This window comes from Saccostrea cucullata, unplaced genomic scaffold (assembly GCF_032062105.1).
Source record: "Saccostrea cucullata isolate Sc308-1 unplaced genomic scaffold, CSIRO_AGI_Scuc_v1 ctg165, whole genome shotgun sequence".
Classification (NCBI taxonomy): domain Eukaryota; kingdom Metazoa; phylum Mollusca; class Bivalvia; order Ostreida; family Ostreidae; genus Saccostrea; species Saccostrea cuccullata.
Genome location: NW_026932023.1, coordinates 213,734 through 227,418, shown reverse-complemented (window position 1 = coordinate 227,418; position 13,685 = coordinate 213,734). Strand labels below are relative to the sequence as shown.

The 13,685-nt window shown below is 35.5% G+C and overlaps 1 protein-coding gene and 1 long non-coding RNA gene across 3 annotated transcripts in view; one reads left to right on the top strand and one right to left on the bottom strand.

The window, feature by feature from the left end:
- LOC134234274 (esterase OVCA2-like) overlaps positions 1-9,188 on the bottom strand; it is a 44,820-nt gene extending 35,632 nt beyond the window's left edge. For both annotated transcript variants that reach the window (XM_062716323.1, XM_062716324.1), the window contains exons 1-2: positions 9,123-9,188; positions 5,369-5,391 (exon numbers count right to left, since the gene is read on the bottom strand). In XM_062716323.1, the coding sequence (XP_062572307.1) occupies positions 5,369-5,391; positions 9,123-9,134 (35 nt within the window). In that variant the 5' untranslated portion in view covers positions 9,135-9,188. The remainder of the gene's footprint in view (positions 1-5,368; positions 5,392-9,122) is intronic.
- A 256-nt stretch (positions 9,189-9,444) lies between these two features.
- LOC134234276 (uncharacterized) lies at positions 9,445-13,685 on the top strand. The gene is made up of 3 exons (XR_009985147.1): positions 9,445-9,717; positions 13,005-13,100; positions 13,588-13,685. It is a non-coding gene; the product is annotated as an uncharacterized LOC134234276 (long non-coding RNA).

Sequence of the window (13,685 nt, the reverse complement as noted above, 5' to 3'; positions counted from 1 at the left end):
TATTCTACTTGTGTGCCAAGTTATACTGAAATCAGTCCAAAACTGTAGGAGGAGTAGCATTTTGAAAGAATTTCACAGAAATTTCTATTTTTAGTAACCACAGCAACACCGTTCATCGAAATCAAAAACCGATATACAGAATTATGTATCTAAATGTATTCTACTTGTGTGCCAAGTTATACTGAAATCAGACCAAAACTGTAGAAGGAGTAGCATTTTGAAACAATTTTACAGATATTTCTATTTTTAGTAACCACAGCTACACTGTTCATCGAAATCAAAAACCGATACACAGAACTATGTATCTAAGTGTATTCTACTTGTGTGCCAAGTTATACTGAAATCAGACCAAAACTGTAGGAGGAGTAGCATTTTGAAAGAATTTCACAGAAATTTCTATTTTTAGTAACCACGGCAACACCGTTTATCCAAATCAAAAACCGATATAAAGAATTATGTATCTAAGTGTAGTCTACTTGTGTGCCAAGTTATATTGAAATCAGTCCAAAACTGTAGGAGGAGTAGCATTTTGAAAGAATTCACAGAAATTTCTATTCTTAGTAACCATGGCAACACCGTTCATCGAAATCAAAAACCGATATAAAGAATTATGTATCTAAGTGTAGTCTACTTGTGTGCCAAATTATACTGAAATCAGACCAAAACTGTAGGAGGAGTAGCATTTTGAAAGAATTTCACAGAAATTTCTATTTTTAGTAACCACGGCAACACCGTTTATCCAAATCAAAAACCGATACAAAGAATTATGTATCTAAGTGTAGTCTACTTGTGTGCCAAGTTATATTGAAATCAGTCCAAAACTGTAGGAGGAGTAGCATTTTGAAAGAATTCACAGAAATTTCTATTTTTAGTAACCATGGCAACACCGTTCATCGAAATCAAAAACCGATAAAAAGAATTATGTATCTAAGTGTAGTCTACTTGTGTGCCAAGTTATACTGAAATCAGACCAAAACTGTAGGAGGAGTAGCATTTTGAAAGAATTTCACAGAAATTTCTATTTTTAGTAACTACCGCAACACCGTTTATTGAAATCAAAAACCAATATAAAGAATTATGTATCTAAGTGTACATGTAGTCTACTTGTGTGCCAAGTTATACTGAAATCAGACCAAAATTGTAGGAGGAGTGGCATTTTGAAAGAATTTCACAGAAATTTCTATTTTTAGTAACCACGGCAACACCATTCATCGAAATCAAAAACCGATATACAGAATTATGTATCTTAGTGTATTTTTCTTGTGTGCCAAGTTATACTGAAATCAGACCAATACTGTAGGAGGAGTAGCATTTTGAAACAATTTCACAGAAATTTCTATTTTTAGTACCCACGGCAACACCAATCATCCAAATAAAAAACCCATACACAGAATTATGTATCTTAGTGTAGTCTACTTGTGTGCCAAGTTATATTGAAATCAGTCCAAAACTGTAGGAGGAGTAGTATTTTGAAAGAATTTCACAGAAATTTCTATTTTTAGTAACCACGACAACACCTTTCATTGAAATCAAAAACCGATACACAGAATTATGTACATGTTTCTAAATGTATTCTACTTGTGTGCTAAGTTATACTGAAATCAGACCAAAACTGTAGGAGGAGTAGCATTTTGAAAGAATTTCACAGAAATTTCTTTTTTTAGTAACCACGGCAACACCGTTCATCGAAATCAAAAACCAATACAAAGAATTATGTATCTAAGTGTAGTCTACTTGTGTGCCAAGTTATATTGAAATCAGTCCAAAACTGTAGGAGGAGTAGCATTTTGAAAGAATTTCACAGAAATTTCTATTTTTAGTAACCACGGCAACACCGTTCATCGAAATCAAAAACCGATATACAGAATTATGTATCTAAATGTATTCTACTTGTGTGCCAAGTTATACTGAAATCAGACCAAAACTGTAGGAGGAGTAGCATTTTGAAAGAATTTCACAGAAATTTCTATTTTTAGTAACCACGGCAACACCGTTCATCGAAATCAAAAAGCAATACACAGAATTATGTATCTTAGTGTATTCTACTTGTGTGTTAAGTTATAATGAAATTAGACCAAAACTGTAGTAGGAGTAGCATTTTGAAAAATTGTTTACAGACAGACGGACAGACGGACAGACAGACAGACAGACGGACGGACGGACGCCGGACGCATTACTATCGCATAAGCTCTTCTGGTCTCTGACCAGTAGAGCTAAAAAACACAGTATACATGTACATATTTCATATTCAACAGATTTACTTCTGGTCATATCTCTAGTTCTCCCTTGAATCAGACATGGTGATATAAAATATTTTTAAAATATATAATTATTATAAGAGTTGAAAAGGTTGTGCATATTAAAACTGACTAAGCTCTGCAGATGAATTAGATATACCTGTTTAGCTTTATTTTGCTACCCAAAGCACCTTGATTAACCAATTTAAAAGCATACTGTTTTCTGAAATGTACTGTTTTCTGTCGTCCATCTGTTTGTCTGCAAACTTTTCACATTCTTAACTTCTTAAGAACCACTGGGCCAATTTCAATCAATTGACATATAAATATGCAGGGGACTTTTTCCAGCAGTAACATAAATCTTCTTCTCAAGAACAGCAAGGACATTTATTGTCCCGCATTTTTGCTAAAGGTAGGGGACATTAAATCTCATTTGTTTGTAAGTCTGTCCATCTGTCACAATAAATTTAACCTTGGTCTTCATGGTCATATATTTTGAATGAGGAGAGACAGGACTTTCATATCAAACGTGTGTATTAGTATTTAACTGGGACAATACCATTCTAAATACACTATGATTTTTATTACCCATGACCTTGAAGTTTGACCTACTGTCAAAACAAAATTAATTGTTTTAAATTGATCATTTTGAAAGAAAAATGAAAGGGCATTCATATTATACATGCATGTATATTACCTGTGATAAGACCTTTCCAAATGTATCATGACTTTTTGACTCTGTGACCTTGACCTTGAAGTTTAACTTACTTTTCAATAATGTTGTATTTCCTTTTGATTGAGAAGAGATACGACTTTCACATTTCACGTGTACATTACCCATAACAAGATGTTTCCCAATATGCTATGATTTTTTACCCCTTGACCTTGATGTTTTACCAAAATTTCAAAAGAGTGAACTCTCCCAAAAGAGGATTAGGCCACTGTGTAAAATGAAGTAGGAGTTCAGGGAAGACGGGGCTTTTTGCATAAAAAACGTCATTTTTCGACCCCCATTTGACCCCCCAGGGCAAAATCAAAATTCCGAAACCTTACTGCACATCTACATGACACCACCAACCATCTCCCAAAAGATGATTAGGCTGCTGAGTAAAATGTAAGAGGAGTTCAGGGAAGACGGGGCTTTTTGCATAAAAAATGTCATTTTTCGACCCCCATTTGACCCCCCGGGGCAAAATCAAAATTCCGAAACCTTACTGCACATCTACATGACACCACCAACCATCTCCCAAAAGATGATTAGGCCACTGTGTAAAATGTAAGAAGGAGTTCAGGGAAGACGGGGCTTTTTGCATAAAAAACATCATTTTTCGACCCCCATTTGACCCCCCGGGGCAAAATCAAAATTCTGAAACCTTACTGCACATCTACATGACACCACCAACCATCTCCCAAAAGATGATTAGGCTGCTGAGTAAAATGTAAGAGGAGTTCAGGGAAGACGGGGCTTTTTGCATAAAAAACGTCATTTTTCGATCCCCATTTGACCCCCCGGGGCAAAATCAAAATTCCGAAACGTTACTGCACATCTACATGACACCACCAACCATCTCCCAAAAGATGATTAGGCTGCTGAGTAAAATGTAAGAGGAGTTCAGGGAAGAAAAGTGTGACAGACGGACGGACAGATGGACGGACGGACATGAGTAACAACAATATACCCGAACTTTCTTTAAAAATTGAGGGTATAAAGATTAGAGTCAATTATAGTGAGAACAGCAAGGCCGCAGCCAAACGAAATTTTTTCCACAGTAACTTGTGGACCCAGAATCAAAATTGCCAACTCGATCACCTGATTTCGTCGGGTCACACCCGATTTTTCAACCCGTAACCCAATTATTTTTTATGACTCGGCGGGTCGTGCTTTTCACCCGATTTTTGCCGAGCAACCCGAAAATCTCCCGATTTCCGGATTTGGTTCATAAATTGGGTTGCAATTTTAACTTCCAGTTACAACCCAAGCTTAGATCTACGTAAACAATGCTGATGGATTAATTATCAGTGTAGGTGTTGTTTTGACAAATCAATGTTTGAAGTCAATTAAAATGCCTTCCGATAGAACTATATCGTTATCAGGACCAGCAGGAACAAATTGAACCAAACACATGTCTCTGACTGAACCAAGAAAAAGACTTTAAAGAGAAACAATATTTATGTACATATCAAGGAACCTTGGAAAAAAAAAATCATTCTAGATAATTTAATACAGTGGAGCCTCATTTATCCAGACGCTTTGGTTCCTAGAAAATTTGTCCGGATATGTGAAGTGTCCGGATATCTGAATTACCATTTTAACAAGACAAAATAACATGAAAAAATTCCGTTCCAATGAAAAATCGTGCGGATACTGAGGCATCCAGATATCTGAAGGTTAATTCACTGTAATGTGATCGAAGACAGTGTAGGCCTAACTTCACATTTAATACATATTGCAGTAGTTAATTAATTAAGAGAGAGGAAAAATAACTTCAAAACTGATATTGTTATACTTTCAAATTTAGCAGAAACTGGAAAGGCTTTTTAAAAAAAAAAAATTACATTTACTTCAGGTCAATAATTAATATTAATATGTTAATGCTGAAGTATGAAACCTTCAATTCTCTTTTTTAACATGTAAATTTATTAATCAAATTATGTATGAATTTTTTGTCATTGTAAATTAAAGCCTTTTTCAATAAAAGAATTCTCAATACACAAATACTTTGTATATATATGTATAAAATTTAATCATGGTAAATATGTCGTGAATGTCATTACGCGTTATGACCAGATTTTTACATGCTGGAGGTTGGCAAGTATGCCCAGAATGCAGAACAACAACAAAAATTCAACAAAAAATAAACTCACTTTGATTTATATAATTTTAATTAGACGTCATGTGACGTCAGAGTGTAGACACACCAAATGTCAGGTGCAGTTTGAGGTGCCCCATCTAATAAAATTAAAACTGAATAAGTATATAGATCTGTGTCTGCCCTAATGATCGTACCATCAACATATTAGCCAGCTAGACAAGAAAATTTAAAATTATCATCATCTGTTCATTTTGCTCTACATAAATCTGGCAATAAGATAATACCTTTTTATCTATATTTGTTCAATAGAGGTATTACCTGTATCCATGAATACACAGTATCTGTCAAATAAAAAAATAATACAATGAATGGATACTGTAATATAATATAAGAGAAAGATAATAGTTAATACAGGGTATCTTGGCAACGCAGATATATTTTTGTATAGCTGGCGGAGCTGCCTCAATCTACTAATCTTGGTAGGTATGTGATCTCAGTATAGAGCCCATATAGCAGTATAGCCATGCAGATAAGACCGCGGAACATTAACTGGCAAAATTGGAAATATACAGCTTACGTCATTTTTATCTGTTACAATCAAAACATTCAGTGATAGACAATGAAATGGGCGGGTACAATTCGACGCGGACGTTTGGAAAACATCGGATTGAAATTGCAGATCGAAATTCATTTTCAATCCACCTCAGCTACGCCAGAAGGCACATTATTACTGATTGACCCAGAAGACAAATAATTTCAATTTTGGTACAGTTCGATTTTTTTTTGTCCAGTGTTTCAAATGAATTAATATTTAAGGGACAAATATTTCATTTCTGTTTGGTAAATATATGTATATCTTTGTGTTGTGGGGGGGGGGGGGTGAACGATTTTTAAATAAAGTTGTCCAACAGTTTTCAGTGAGAATAAGAATAAAACTCATGCACTCTTATAATAAAATACATTGTCATGTTAAGCCATGGCCTGACTCGCCAATTCCCCCCCCCCCCCCCCCCCTCTAAAATCAATTGCAAATATCTCCTGAAAAATAATCTTTGTCTTCTATGATCTTTCGCGTTCTTAAAATTATATGCTAATGTGAACTTCAAACAATATGTATTTGGGAGTTGAAATATAGTTGATTTTTGAATCATACATTCACTCTTTGCTTTGAAAACAGCTCAGGTGGATTGAAAATGAATTTCGATCTGCAATTTCAATCCGATGTTTTCCAAACGTCCGCGTCGAATTGTACCCGCCCATTTCGTTGTCTATCACTGAATGTTTTGATTGTAACAGATAGAAATGACGTAAGCTGTATATTTCCAATTTTGACAGTTAATGTTCCGTGGTCTTAGTATAGGGCTATAGATATATAGAGGATATCTATATTGTGTGATTTGATATTGGCTTTATCCAACGAGTTGAAATGGTGTGTATATATTTCGCGAGGCTTGCCGAGCGAATATACACCATTTCAACAAGTTGAATAAAGCCAATATCAAATCAAACAATTATAGATGTTCTATTTATCTCATACGACTTTCGTTTTAACAAAATTTTTAGACTTCCCCTTGCAAACTACATGAATGACTGCTAATTCAAACTGATGACGTATAACTTGATGACGTAGCACCGTTGATGTTGACATGCTTCGAAAGAAAGTAGATCGTGTTCAAAATTTAGAATTTTTGGTATCTGCGTCTTTGAATGAAAACATTATGTGACAATTGCTGGAGCTTTACATCAAACGAACTCCTGACTGAAAGTTGTAAAGATCATGGGATTGTAAAATTAACTCTTTGTATGGTGGCAGTACAAAACATGCTAGGCAATGCTAGGCCTACTTGTGTATGTGGCGGTCAGCCGGGTTCGATCGCCGGTGGCCAGATAGCTCAGTAGGTAGAGCACCTGACCGGAGTTTCAGGGGGCCTGGGTTCGAATCCCGGTCTGGTCCCCTGCATTTTCTCCTCTCCCATTACATTTGGTGCCGTGCCATGCCCTGGAATTGACAGGTGAAAGACCTGCCAGGGATGAGCCTGGGTTGGGGTCTTTGGAGGGCCAAAGACCTTTAAGGAGGGAGGAATGTGGCGGTGAGCCGGGTTCGATCGCCGGTGGCCAGATAGCTCAGTTGGTAGAGCACCCGACCGGAATTTCAGGGGGCCTGGGTTCGAATCCCGGTCTGGTCCGCTGCATTTTCTCCTCTCCCGTTACATGTATAATTCATTGTTGATCCATGGTAAGTTGCACCTACATTACTAGGTAGGCATACGTAGCATAATATGAGAAAGCATTATTGAAAATGTTTTAGGAATCTGATAACAACAACTTAATTGCTAGCCTTTACTATCTCCGAAAACGATTAAAACATGTCTTTAAGTAGCCATACAGGTTCCTTTATAAAATAAGACATTTCTTTGACAAATACGAGTCTTCTTCTGGCTTTAAACGATAGTATTGCTCCGTTTATTTATAAGGGCAATAATTTTCACAAAACAAGAGGCCCATGGGCCACATCGCTCACCTGAGAAGCCTTGCCCATGCTGTTCTTTCCTAGATTTCCCCCTTGTAATACAAATTGTGACCCCACCCCACCCAAAGGGTTCACGATTTGAACAATTTGAAATCTACACTATCCCAGGAAGCTTCCACATAAGTTTCAGCTTTTCTGGCCCAGTGGGTCTTGAGGAGAAGATTTTTAAAAGATTTTTTCTATATATTTCTATGAAAAACTTTGAGACCTTATTGTGCCCCCCCCCCCCCAAAACCCCGGGGTCATGATTTGAATAATTTAAAACCTACACTAACCCAGGATGCCTCCACATAAGTTTCAGCTATTCTGGCCTACTGGTTCTTAAGAAGATTTTTTATGATTTTTCTTATAAAATTCTATGTAAAACTTTGATTCCCCATTGTGGCCCCTCCCTAAACCCGGGGGTCATGATTTGAACAATTTAGAATCTACACTACCCAAGGATGCTTCCACATAAGTTTCAGCTTTTCTGGCCTACTGGTTCTTGAGAAGATTTTTAAAGATTTTTCCTATATATTTCTATGTAAAACTTTGCTTCCCCATTGTGGCCCCGCCCTACCCCTGGGGGTCATGATTTGAACAATTTAGAATCTACACTACCCCAGGATGCTTCCACCTAAGTTTCAGCTTTTCTGGCCCAGTGGTTCTTGAGAAGAAGATCTTTAAAGATTTTTCCTATATATTTCTATGTAAAACTTTGCTTCCCCATTGTGGCCCCGCCCTAAACCCGGGGGTCATGATTTGAACAATTTAGAATCTACACTACCCCAGGATGCTTCCACATAAGTTTCAGCTTTTCTGGCCCAGTGGTTCTTGAGAAGAAGATTTTTAAAGATTTTTCCTATATATTTCTATGTAAAAATTTGATTCCCCATTGTAGCCCCACCCTACCCCCAGGGGTCATGATTTGAACAATTTAGAATCTACACTACCTCAGGATGCTTCCACATAAGTTTCAGCTTTTCTGGCCCAGTGGTTCTTGAGAAGAAAATTTTTTAATGACCCCACCCTATTTTTGCCTTTTCTTGATTATCTCCCCTTGTGAGGGGACTTGGCCCTTCATTTTAACAATTTAAATTCCCCTTTACCCAAGGATGCTTTGTACCAAGTTTGGTCAAAATTGGCTCAGTGGTTCTTCAGAAGAAGTCGAAAATGTGAAAAGTTTACAGACGGACGGACGGACAGACAGACAGACGGACGGACGACGGACAAAATGTGATCAGAAAACCTCACTTGAGCCTACGGCTCAGGTAAGCTAAAAAGTTTCCATAAAATAAAATCTTGAAGTGAGGGATCGTATCAAAACCGGAAGTGCTATTGATAAAGCACCCGTTGATAAACTTCCATAAAGCATGTTTATCCAATGGGCTGTAACCCCCACACGTATGAGATAAATAGCATTATAGGGCCAGGCTTTACAAAAAAACGTGTTGTGTTTTTCTGTTCCCAGTAATGACTTTAGCTTACAATACACTTAATCATTTGTGGTTCTCATAAATCTCTATTTAAGAAAGTAATTGGACTAAAACTCTTGAGACATACCTTCAATGACATCGTTTCTGCAAATGTTTGAATGATTACGATTTTGTTTACGTGAAACAGAAAGTAGAATATATCCTACATTTCTGAATGAAAACGTTCATATTTCCGGCAAGCGGTAATCACAGCAAAGTTAAACATGTTAATATAGGCTGTTACGAACATTGTCATTTTAAATAAGAAAAAATATTCACTCCATCTTTATAATTTTTTAAATAGTTTTTTTCTGTAATGTTTTTGTAAAAATTCCGGGTCTAAGTTTTAATTTTCCGGTTTAATTAATACATACCTCAACGATGGCATGATGATGATGTGTAGTGACACTGTGACTGTAGAGTAGGCCTATTATTGATCAGTTTACAGTTGTTTATAACACGATGTATTGTGATAGATAATATTACACTTAAATTATAAGCTGATGTTCAGTTGAAGATTCAACTCCAGAAAGATATTTTAACAAGCAACTTGAAATGAAATGAAACACTTTCCCACATTTCTTAGTCTGGAAGTTTCTGCCATTTTTATACTTTGTCTTTTCCAAGCAAGACATCAAACAAATGGAGAACTTTCTACACGTTCACTACGTCTCGTACACATAGTAAGAAATAGCCTATTTCACTGATTTTATTTTGGTTGGGGTTGTAGTGATAATGATTTAAGTTTGTATCATCCGACCTGGCTTAGGCTGACATTGGGGAATTCAAAATGTAGTATTTACATTTCCAATGTCTTCATCTGAAATAAAATTACTAATAGTGAAAATAATTTATTTCTGCATAAATCTGCTGGTTGATCCATACATTGATAGGCACAGTTTAAAAAAAATCATGGGGTGGTAAGACAAATAGAGACTAAGCGGGGCTAGCATGTGAATTTGCAGAATCAAGAGCATAATTAATAAATAACTGTCAGTTTTTTTGGTTTGATGATGATCAATCGATTGGCTTGGGTGATAATTTTATGCATAAAACAACAATTAGACAATTAGATGAAAGTTTGGTAAGTAAGTAAATTTTATTCATAGTCAGACTATATACATACAACAAAGAACATAAGCTTTAAAGCTCTTTTTTTCGACAGAACCAGTCACTTTAGTGATCCCCAGAAAAAACTAAGGCCACTAATCAAAATATATTGATGATATGATCACGTGAACGTTCAACTTGTTTATGATGTGAACAAACTTGTATTTACACATATACTACCTTTCATATAAATATGTCACATGTTGAATGCTAACATAAATATAAGTCACATGTCTGCATAATTCACTTGTATGTTGACATAAATAAGTAACATGTTTACATAATTATGTTGCATCCTGCATGTTAATAAGGGATTTTACCCATAATTTTACCCATATTTAAATCGAATAAGTTTCTTGCATGTTAACGTAATTTATTTTGCATTTATGGGGCAGATATATGCCACCATAAAAAAGGGCCACAGCAAGTGATCAAAGTTATATACAAATGATGAATATATAGGAAAAATTATCCAGAAGCTTCCCCTATCATGTCTAAACAGCGAAAATCATTATTATTCATATTAATTCAGAGGTATCCTCAGGTGGTGTAGATTTCAATTTGTTCAAACTTTTACCCCTGGGGATGAAGTTCAGACATGTAAGAAAAAAAAATATCTTGTATAACTTCAAAAGCCATGGTTAGTCAAAAAAATATGGAAGCAGTTTGTGCAGATTCAAGTTTGTTTTTGTTTTTAGCTCTACTGGTCAGAGACCAGAAGAGCTTATGTGATAGTAAGGTGTCCGTCGTCCATCCGTCTGTCTGTCCGTCTGTCTGTAAACAATTTTTCAAAATGCTACTCCTCCTACAGTTGTGGTCTGATTTTATTATAAATTGGCAAACAAGTAATCAACACTAAGATACATAAAATAGTGCATCGGTTTTTGATTTCGATGAACGATGTTGCCATGGTTACTAAAAATAGAAATTTCTGTGAAATTCCTTTAAAATGCTACTTCTCCTACAGTTTTGGTCTGATTTCAATATTACTTGGCAGACAAGTAGACTACACTAAGATACATAGAATGGTGCATCGCTTTTTGATTTTGATGAACAATGTTGCCATGGTTACTAAAAATAGAATTTTCTGTGAAATTCCTTTAAAACGCTACTTCTCCTACAGTTTTGGTCTGATTTCAGTATTACTTGGCACACAAGTAGACTACACTAAGATACATAAAATAGTGCATCGAATTTTGATTTCGATGAACGGTGTTGCCATGGTTACTAAAAATAGAAATTTATGTGAAATAACTTTGAAAAGCTACTCCTCTACAGTTTTGGTCTGATTTCAGTATTACTTGGCACACAAGTAGACTACAATAAGATACATAGAATAGTGCATTGGTTTTTGATTTCGATGAACGGCGTTGCCATGGTTACTAAAATAGAATTTTCTATGAAATAACTTTAAAACGCTACTCCTTCTACAGTTTTGGTCTGATTTCAATATAATTTGGCACACAAGTAGACTACACTAAGATACATAGAATAGTGCATCGGTTTTTGATTTCGATGAACAGTATTGCCAAGGTTACTGAAAATAGAATTTTCTGTGAAATTCCTTTAAAACGCTACTCCTCCTACAATTTTGGTCTGATTTCAATATAATTTGGCAGACAAGTAGACTACACTAAGATACGTAAAATAGTGCATCGGTTTTTGATTTTGATGAACGGTGTTGCTTTTGTTACTAAAGATAGAAATGTCCGTGAAATTCCTTTAAAACTAGTGTTGGCAACGAGTACCCGGTTAACCGGTTAACCGTCGAATGATGCGAGTATCGGTTAGTAAAACTGATATTCGGTTACTCGGATAAAAATGCATCTTATATAGTAAATAAAAAAATAAAATGTTATTTTGTTTATAACCGTATACATTAAACATTCCTCTAATTTTCTTTACTGTTAGACTTAATTATCCAGTGTTTCACTAATACGGTCAATTTGTTTTGATTAGTTTTAACAGTTCATTATTGAATAGCTTTGATTGCCAGCAGGTTATACAAGTTTTGAAGACCTGAGTTATAATTACCTTATTAAATAATTTAACAAGATACCGCAAAAGACATATATACATGTAGTTTGAAAGTATTTTAAAAAGAATAGCTGATTCGATACCTGTAAAATGTTATTTATGAGAATTGGAGTTATCCTGTAAGGTTGTGACCACAATTTTTAAAAATAATTATTCTCCTTAATCGTGACATATATCGTGGGTCGAAAAGTCAAAGGTGATGAACGCCAATGTACACTTGAATATCTATTTTTCTTCTTATGATTTAATTAATGTTTTGTATTATAATATCAAAATTCTTTCAATATAGTGCGTGCCTGTGTATATTTCAGTTTATAAATAAAGTTCACAATATAGTTGTGTTTTATTAGTAATGAGTAAAGGATGAGATAAATGATATTAATATATGAATATGAATAAATCATGCGAGTAACCGGGTACTCGATCGGAAGATTGAGCGAGTAACCGGTTACTAAAAACCGTCCGATTTGCCAACACTATTTAAAACGCTAATTCTTCTACAGTTTTGGTCTGATGGCAATGACTTCTTTTCTCATCCTCTGTTATAAGTACAAACCAGTAGAGCTACAGTCTCTACAGAGACTTCTGGTTTCAAATCATGACCCCCCACCCCCCTTTCACCTCTTTTTAAGGAGGGATAATTTTGGACAACATATTTAAAGTTTTCAATTACTGAATTGATTTCTGTCTTTTTTCCTAGCAAATGTGCCCAGGCGCCCCTTGTTTGTGATTTTATATAATTTTTTGTTAAAATATTGGTGGTCTAGACTTTAATACACAGGCTGGTTAGCTTTGTACTCAATGAGATATGAATTCTTTGTAGGTATACAGACATGGAGATAGGAGTGCCATGCGTGGATATCCTTTGGATCCCATTAAAGAATATAACTGGTCACAAGGATACGGACAGTTAACAAAAGTATCATGTGATTATTATACCCCCGACTTGAAAAGTTGGAGGGTATATAGTGATCAGGATGTCCGTCCATAATTATGTACATTCATCTGTCTATCCATCCATCTCTATGTCCATCTGTCCATCTAGCTGTCCATCTGTTATGCTTAGGGATACCCATCTCTTATCCTCAACTCCACTGAATGAAATTTAATGAGACATTCACAGAATCTTTGTTACATAGTGCCATTATGACCTCCTATTTTACATTTTGATTGAACACATATTTTGGATTTCCCCTGGCAAAACATGGACATTGTCATTATAATTATATGGGAGGCGGGGAGATTTAGTGAGCTCAGTGCTCATACTGATGGACAGAATGTATAGATGAATGGACAGACAGACAGACATCCCTATCACTATATACCCTCCAATTTTTAGCTCTACTGGTCAGAGACCATCATCATTATCTCAATGTAGATTTTGATAAGCCCTTACGTTTTTCCAGCTTGGGATGGATCAAGAATACCGACTTGGACAATCTGTGAGAGACTTGTACATAAAAAAAATTGGCTTCTTGTCAACTAACTACAATAGAAGTAAGGT